The 10,000-nt window shown below is 34.9% G+C and overlaps 1 protein-coding gene and 1 pseudogene across 1 annotated transcript in view; one reads left to right on the top strand and one right to left on the bottom strand.

Moving 5' to 3' along the window:
- Nucleotides 1-2,523, bottom strand: part of LOC129101167 (hamartin-like) — a 14,753-nt gene extending 12,230 nt beyond the window's left edge. The window contains 1 exon segment of the mRNA XM_054610838.1: nucleotides 2,485-2,523. Within this exon segment, the coding sequence (XP_054466813.1) occupies nucleotides 2,485-2,511 (27 nt within the window). The 5' untranslated portion in view covers nucleotides 2,512-2,523.
- A 4,743-nt stretch (nucleotides 2,524-7,266) lies between these two features.
- The window catches only part of LOC129101170 (bile salt-activated lipase-like), an 8,852-nt pseudogene continuing 6,118 nt past the window's right edge, over nucleotides 7,267-10,000 (top strand).

The raw sequence follows: 10,000 nt of genomic DNA, 5'->3' as shown, positions 1-10,000 counted from the left end.
ATTGACATGAAGTTTTCACCAGATGTCAGTAACAACCCAAGTAATCCATACATACAAAGAAAACCAAACAAATAAGTTCAGAAACTAAGTTATGTGTAATAAAATGGAATGACACAGGGGAAAAGTATTGAACACATGAAGAAAGGGAGGTGCAAAAAGTCATGGAAAGCCAAGACAGCAGCTGAAATCTATCAGTAATTAGAAAGCAGTCCTGCCCCTTGTCAGTGCAAATGAATATCAGCTGGTTCAGTCCCAACTGATGGCCTATAAAAAGGTGTCTCATTACCAAGGTGTCACACAAGAAACATCTCATGATGGGTAAAAGCAAAGAGCTCTCTCAAGACCTTCACAACCTTATTGTTGCAGAACATACTGATGGCATTGGTTACAGAAGGATTTCTAAACTTCTGAATGTTCCAGTGAGCACTGTTGGGGCCATAATCCGGAAGTGGAAAGAACATCATTTCACCATAAACCGGCCACGACCAGGTGCTCCTCGCAAGATTTCTGACAGAGGAGTGAAAATAATTATCAGAAGAGTTGTCCAAGAGCCAAGGACCACTAGTGGAGAGCTTCAGAAAGACCTGGAATCAGCAGGTACAATTGTTTCAAAGAAAACAATAAGTAATGCATCAACCGCCGTGGCCTGTATGCACGCTCACCACGCAAGACTCCATTGATGAAGAAAAAGCATGTTGAAGCTCGTTTAAAGTTTGCTGCACAACATTTAGACAAGCCTGTGAAATACTGGGAGAATATAGTCTGGTCAGATGAGACCAACATGGAACTCTTTGGAGGCCATAATACACACCATGTTTGGAGGTCAAATGGCACTGCACATCACCCCAAAAACACCAGACCAACAGTGAAGTTTGGAGGTGGAACATCATGGTGTGGGGCTGTTTTTCAGCATACGGCACTGGCAAACTTCATATAATTGAAGGAAGGATGAATGGAAAAATGTACCGAGACATTCTTGATAAAAATCTGCTGCCATCTAGCAGGATGATGAAGATGAAACGAGGGTGGACATTTCAGCAAGACAATGATCCCAAACACACAGCCAAGGAAACTCTCCATTGGTTTCAGAGAAAGAAAATAAAGCTGCTAGAATGGCCCAGCCAATCACCTGACCTGAATCCAATAGAAACTCTGTGGAAAGAACTAAAGATCAGAGTTCATAGAAGAGGCCCACGGAACCTTCAAGATCTGAAGACTGTTTGTGTGGAAGAATGGGCCAAAATCACACCTGAGCAATGCATGAGACTAGTTTCTCCATACAGGAGGCGTCTTGAAGCTGTCATCACCAACAAAGGCTTCTGTACCAAGTATTAAATACATTTCAGTCAGCGTGTTCAATACTTTTTCCCTGTCATTCCATTTTATTACACATAACTTAATTTCTGAACGTATTTGTTTGGTTGTCTTTGTATGTATGGATTACTTGGGTTGTTACCGACATCTGGTGAACATTTCGTGTCAAAAATATATTTACTGAGAAAAATGGTGACGTGTTCAATACTTATTTTACCCGCTGTATGTATAAATATATTCTATACAAAACAGAATCAACAAATAAATATAATAAATAAACATGTTTATAGAGTAAATAAAGTATTTAAGTGATGAACACAGTAATAAATACTTTTACCTACTTTAAGTATATTTCCATATTTATACTGTCTATTTTGGATTCAGTACTTCTACTGTAACACAGTACTTGTACACTGTGGTAGTAGTACTTCTACTGTAACACAGTACTTGTACACTGTGGTAGTAGTACTTCTACTGTAACACAGTACTTGTACACTGTGGTATTAGTACTTCTACTGTAACAGAGTACTTGTACACTGTGGTATTAGTACTTCTACTGTAACAGAGTACTTGTACACTGTGGTATTAGTACTTCTACTGTAACACAGTACTTGTACACTGTGGTATTAGTACTTCTACTGTAACACAGTACTTGTACACTGTGGTAGTAGTACTTCTACTGTAACACAGTACTTGTACACTGTGGTAGTAGTACTTCTACTGTAACACAGTACTTGTACACTGTGGTAGTAGTACTTCTACTGTAACACAGTACTTGTACACTGTGGTAGTAGTACTTCTACTGTAACACAGTACTTGTACACTGTGGTAGTAGTACTTCTACTGTAACACAGTACTTGTACACTGTGGTAGTAGTACTTCTCTGGGTATAAGTACATAAGTACACATCTGTGCGTTCTGTAATCTCTCTGTGACGTCACTGCTCTGTAATAACGTGACGTCACAGTCTGAAGTTATGACCTGAGTTCTGGTTGAAGCTAAGCTAACAGTTAGCATCAGTGATAAACAGCTCAGACTTCGCATTGGTCCACAGCTAGCAGCCGGATGCTAAGCTAACATGCTAACAGCGTGCTGTGTGCTCTGCGGGTTAGCATGTTAGCATGTTAGCATGTTAGCTCGGGAGCAGCGCTGCCTCGGTTACCTTCACACCTGTTGATCCCAGCAGGGCGCCGCCATGTTGAGCAGCACGAAGCCCCGCCCACCGCCGCCGTCCGCTGACGTCACGACGCGTTCAGGGCCGCAGGAGAAGATGGGACAAACTAGCTTCAACCGACACACGTTCCTCTGTGAGGGATGAAAGGCAGTGTACCTTATTATATTACTCATTATTATATTACTCATTATGATATTACTCATTATATATTACTCATTATGATATTACTCATTATTATATTACTCATTATTATATTACTCATTATGATATTACTCATTATTATATTACTCATTATTATATTACTCATTATTATATTACTCATTATTATATTACTCATTATTATATTACTCATTATTATATTACTCATTATTATATTACTCATTATGATATTACTCATTATTATATTACTCATTATGATATTACTCATTATGATATTACTCATTATGATATTACTCATTATTATATTACTCATTATTATATTACTCATTATTATATTACTCATTATGATATTACTCATTATTATATTACTCATTATGATATTACTCATTATTATATTACTCATTATTATATTACTCATTATATATTACTCATTATTATATTACTCATTATTATATTACTCATTATTATATTACTCATTATTATATTACTCATTATGATATTACTCATTATTATATTACTCATTATTATATTACTCATTATGATATTACTCATTATTATATTACTCATTATGATATTATTCATTATGATATTACTCATTATTATATTACTCATTATGATATTACTCATTATTATATTACTCATTATTATATTACTCATTATGATATTACTCATTATTATATTACTCATTATTATATTACTCATTATTATATTACTCATTATTATATTACTCATTATGATATTACTCATTATTATATTACTCATTATTATATTACTCATTATTATATTACTCATTATTATATTACTCATTATTATATTACTCATTATTATATTACTCATTATTATATTACTCATTATTATATTACTCATTATTATATTACTCATTATTATATTACTCATTATATATTACTCATTATTATATTACTCATTATTATATTACTCATTATGATATTACTCATTATTATATTACTCATTATTATATTACTCATTATTATATTACTCATTATTATATTACTCATTATTATATTACTCATTATATATTATTATATTACTCATTATTATTATTATATTACTCATTATTATATTACTCATTATGATATTACTCATTATTATATTACTCATTATTATATTACTCATCATTATATTACTCATTATTATTATACTCATTATTATATTACTCATTATTATATTACTCATTATTATTATTATATTACTCATTATTATTATTATATTACTCATTATTATATTACTCATTATTATATTACTCATTATTATATTACTCATTATATATTACTCATTATTATATTACTCATTATTATATTACTCATTATTATATTACTCATTATTATATTACTCATTATTATATTACTCATTATTATATTACTCATTATTATATTACTCATTATTATATTACTCATTATTATATTACTCATTATTATATTACTCATTATTATATTACTCATTATTATATTACTCATTATTATATTACTCATTATTATATTACTCATTATTATATTACTCATTATTATATTTCATTATGATATTACTCATTATTATATTACTCATTATTATATTACTCATTATTATATTACTCATTATGATATTACTCATTATTATTACTCATTATTACTCATTATTATATTACTCATTATGATATTACTCATTATTATATTACTCATTCATTATATTACTATTATTATATTATTCATTATTATATTACTCATTATTATTATATTATCATTATTATATTACTCATTATTATATTACTCATTATTATATTACTCATTATTATTATTATATTACTTATTATACTCATTATTATATTACTCATTATTATATTACTCATTATTATATTACTCATTATTATATTACTCATTATTATATTACTCATCATTATATTACTCATTATTATTATACTCATTATTATATTACTCATTATTATATTATTATGATATTACTCATTATTATTATTACTCATTATTATATTACTCATTATTATATTACTCATTATTATTATACTCATTATTATATTACTCATTATTATATTACTCATTATTATTTACTCATTATTATATTACTCATTATTATATTACTCATTATTATTATTATATTACTCATTATTATTATTATATTACTCATTATCATTATATTACTCATTATTATATTACTCATTATTATATTACTCATTATTATATTACTCATTATTATATTACTCATTATTATATTACTCATTATTATATTACTCATTATTATATTACTATTATTATATTACTATATTACTCATTATTATATTATTATATTACTCATTATTATATTACTCATTATTATATTACTCATTATTATATTACTCATTATTATATTACTCATTATTATATTACTCATTATTATATTACTCATTATTATATTACATCATTATTATTATACTCATTATTATATTACTCATTATTATATTACTCATTATGATATTACTCATTATTATATTCTATCTGCTGCTCATGTTTATAACTTTCATACAGTTGAGTTTTGATCTGAAGTTTAAAAAAAGATGTGTTATTATCAGTAAACGTGTGTGTTTACTCTGAGACGATGGAAAGTATCAATGAGTGTAAATAACATGGTAACAGATGGAAACTCTGAGTGTGAGTGTGTGAGTGTGTGTGAGTGTGTGAGTGTGAGTGTGTGTGTGTGTGTGTGTGTGTGTGTGAGTGTGTGTGTGTGTGTGTGTGTGTGTGTGAGTGTGTGTGTGTGTGTGTGTGTGTGTGTGTGTGTGTGTGAGTGTGTGTGTGTGTGTGAGTGTGAGTGTGTGTGTGTGTGTGTGTGTGTGTGTGTGTGTGTGAGTGTGTGAGTGTGTGTGAGTGTGTGTGTGTGTGTGTGTGTGTGTGAGTGTGTGTGTGTGTGTGTGTGTGTGTGTGTGTGTGTGTGTGTGTGTGTGTGTGTGTGTGTGTGTGTGTGTGTGTGTGTGTGTGTGAGTGTGTGTGTGTGTGTGTGTGTGTGTGTGTGTGTGTGTGTGTGTGTGTGTGTGTGTGTGTGTGTGTGTGTGTGTGTGTGTGTGTGTGTGTGTGTGTGTGTGTGTGTGTGTGTGTGTGTGTGTGTGTGTGTGTGTGTGTGTGTGTGTGTGTGTGTGTGTGTGTGTGTGTGTGTGTGTGTGTGTGTGTGTGTGTGTGTGTGTGTGTGTGTGTGTGTGTGTGTGTGTGTGTGTGTGTGTGTGTGTGTGTGTGTGTGTGTGAGAGAGAGTGAGACCAGCAGCTGTGTGTTTTCTCACTCTGATGATAACAACTCAACTTCAGGTTGAAGGTAGTTTGTTCCCCAGTTAGAGAGTTCACCACAGACCACCACAGACCACCACAGACCACCACAGACCACCACAGACCACCACAGACCACCACAGACCACTCAAATCTACTAGACCAGGACTGTAGTGGACTCCAGTCCTCAGATCCCTTTTTAAACAGAAACTCGTGTTTTTTTACTTTTGTCAACAAAATCACTGATTGTTTATGTTCAATATGCATCAGAGTTATATTATGTTATTAATCTACATGATAAATCATATATTCTCAGGTATTTTAAAGTATTTGCGCAATATTAACAACCAATCAGTCCGTTTCTATCATGTTTCAGTGTTTGTTGTTCATGATTCTTGTTTTGAGCTTGTCTTTCTTCTTATGTCTCTTGTTGGTTCGTTTGTAGTTTCCACTCGGCTGCTGTCGTCCTGCAAATGTCTAATAACATGACTAATAAAGAATTATTCGGTGTGGACTGGATGATGAATGTTAGTTAGAGTCTGATGGTGGCACCTTGATGGTAGCCTGTCATCAGTGTGTGAATGGGTGAATGATATGTAACATACTACTGACTGTAAGTCGCTTTGGAGGAAAGCCTCTGCTACATGACTCTAATGTAAAAGCTGAATGACAGATTTCTATTGTCTCCACATGGCTCTCAACATGGCGACGCCTAAGACTGCTAACAACATTGTATGTGACACACTATGTTGATTGTAAGGACGTCATCATGGTGACGTCTCTCTTTGGTTTGTGGATGTTTTAGAGCCTTGAGTTCGGCGTTATGATCGTCGCCATCTTGGTTGTTTTCACAACCAGTGAACAGGAAGTGACCATATTTGGACTGAGGAGGAGTGACGTAGAGACGCCGTATACGTCTCTGGTGTGGACCTGTCAATCAGTGTGTAGCCCCGCCCTAAAGCATCCCCTGCTTTATGGTCTGTTTGACTGTAAATGGAGCATCATTTACTAAATGAACATCATGCTGTATTGAAGAAGACTTGAAACTAGAGATTGAGACCATAAACTCATGTTTACAATGTTTACTGAGGGAATAAATCAAGAGAGAAGTAGAGTCATTTTCTCATAGACTTCTATACAACCAGAGGAGTCGCCCCCTGCTGGACACAGAGAGAATGCAGCTTTAACACAGGAAGCTCTGACTTCACATAGAACCGTTGTTTTGTCTCCTGGTTCTCCAGTAGTTCTGTTGGACTGTTCCTTTAAATGTGAGTTTATCTTCAGCAGAGCTGGAGGAGATAAGAGGTTTCCTCAGTGAACAGCATAAATAGCAGCAGCAGGTCAGAGACAGACAGACGGACAGACAGACAGGTGATGATGATGAAGTTATTGGTGCTTCTGTTCGGTGTTTGTCTGAACTCAGCCTCAGCTGCAAAGGTGAGTGTGACTTTATCATTTATTAATATGAGGGCTGCTGTGAAAAGTCCAAAAGTTACCTCCTAACGTCCTTTCCTAACCACTTCTCCTTGACCTCGATGGAAAACGTCACGGGATCAAGGAAAGGTGTGAAGGAGAGTTCATGAGGAGTTAGGAAAAGACGACCGGTGTGTTCAGAGAATCCGACGACACTTTCACTGAACTACGTGGTTATATTCCACAGAGTCAACGCTTCGCTTTACTGATGCTTCTGAACCTGGTCATTGATCAAGAGAAATAGAGACTCAGCTGGGGACTATTTTTAGTGGCGGATGAATCCACATGTGCTCTAGTTATGATGTGAATAAAGAATAAACTAACGGAGTGATGATGATGATGATGATGATGATGATGATGATGATGATGATGATGATGATGAAGGAACAACAGTGATGTGTTTAAATGTGTGTGTGTGTGTGTGTGTGTGTGTGTGTGTGTGTAGCTGGGGGTGGTGCAGACGGAGGGGGCAGGTGGAGGGGAGGAGTCACCGGATGGGTCTGTTCAGGACAGTGGACGTCTTTAAAGGAGTCCCCTTCGCTGACGTCCCTGGAAAGTGGGAGAAACCCAAACCTCATCCCGGATGGAGCGGTGGGTCACCTGTTTAACGTGTCACCATGGCTGCAGTGATGTCACAGTGTGTGATGTCATGAAACGGTTTGTTCTAAACCTGGGCCGTTTCTCAATACCAAGTACGGTCAAGTATGGACTTGCAAACTTGCAAGTTCATACTTGGATAGTTCGACTCGGGAGTACAAACTCCCGAGGACGGGAGGACGCAGTACGGTCATTTTGCAATTGGAACAGCAGCGAACTTGATGACGTCACCAACGTCACGACGTCACCAACTCAGCTCGTCGGTCCCGCCTACTCCGGTTATCTTCAGTCATATATATTATTATTATTATTATATTCCTTTATTGATCCCCATGGGGAAATTCGGGTGTTGCAGCAGCTCAACTACACAGAAACAGATAATAAATACACATATTATACAATAAAATAAAAATAGAATAAAATAAAAAATAAGAATACAAATAAATATATTGACAATAAAACGAAATATGATATAAAACACAACCCTGCCTTTTTTCGTTTTCATTTAGAAAATATAAAAATATTAATATGTATATGTTTTGTGTTACATCTGCAACCACAACCACAGAGACACCGGAGCCAGCGGCACATCTGGAGAGGCCTAGCCGAGATCAGGCTGCTGTCAGCGGGATGCATGAGCATCACCGCCTCTGGTCCCTCATATCTATATATATATATATCTCCTCTCTGGTCTCTCTATATATATATATATATATATATATATATATATATATATATATATATATATATATATATATATATATATATATATATATCTCCTCTCTGGTCCTCTCATCTCCGACAAACGTCGGCGCTTTTTTCAAACAGGCTCTATCTTGATAAATTGACCGCATATTTTAAGTCTTAACAACTACATTCTCGCTTAAAAAAATGTTAAAACTAAATTCCGTTACACAACAACAGCAGTATTATAACTGACAGTTGTGAGTCGTCTCCGCTGCTGTCGGCTCTTGTTCGCTGGTGAAATGCATTCTGGGAGACTTGGCTGTCCAAAGTCCACACAAGTCTCCTCCGATGCATCCTCGATATAATGGGCGGAGCGAGGACACATCCGGGTATCTGGACCGTACTTGTCTGGATGAACTTGTGTATTGGAACAGTACTTGGGCCGCTAGATGACGTTTCACAAGTTCAGGAGGACACAAGTACAGAGAAGTTCACATATTGAGAAACAGCCCTGGTGTCATGTGACTGAATGGGCGGGGCTGACTTCATCCAATCAGAGACCTTCACTCTCAGCTGGCTGAAGTTAGTTAAACTGGAGGAATTCATCAATTCTGAAGTCAAGAACAAGAAGTGATTTATTAATAATACTTAAGTGTGAATCAAAAAAAAGACTTGGTTAGCTTAGCATAAAGACTGGTGACAGAGGGAAACAGCTAGCCTGGCTCTAAAGATCAATTAAACCTGTTAATTAGTAGAAAACAAAAAGAAGTAAATCAGCTGAAGGATCAAAACAAAGATGGAAATAAATTCACTTCTTTTGTTTCCAGGAGTCCTGAAGGCTCATCAGTACAGAGAGCGCTGCCTGCAGATAACGCTGCTGCAGACAAAGACCCAGGGCAGCGATGACTGTCTTTACCTGAACATCTTCATTCCTCAGGGACGCAAATGTAAACTATGAATTATTATTATTATAAGTATTAATCACTCTGATGTAGCAGCTGGTGCATGTGGAGATACCTTTAATACGTTTGTATAATCTATAGCAATACCTCAAATGATGAAGATGATGATGATGATGATGATGGTGATGAGGATGAAGATGATTATGATGATGAAGATGATGATGATGTTTGTATAATCTATAGTAATACCTCAAATGATGATGATGATGAAGATGATGGTGATGGTGGTGATGAAGATGATGATGAAGATGATGATGATGATGAAGATGATGAGGATGAGGATGAAGATGATGAGGATGAAGATGATGATGATGATGATGATGATGATGATGATGAAGATGATGATGGTGATGATGATGATGATGATGATGGTGATGATGATGATGATGATG

Source organism: Anoplopoma fimbria, chromosome 13 (assembly GCF_027596085.1).
Source record: "Anoplopoma fimbria isolate UVic2021 breed Golden Eagle Sablefish chromosome 13, Afim_UVic_2022, whole genome shotgun sequence".
Classification (NCBI taxonomy): domain Eukaryota; kingdom Metazoa; phylum Chordata; class Actinopteri; order Perciformes; family Anoplopomatidae; genus Anoplopoma; species Anoplopoma fimbria.
This window is presented reverse-complemented; position numbering and strand designations above follow the sequence as displayed.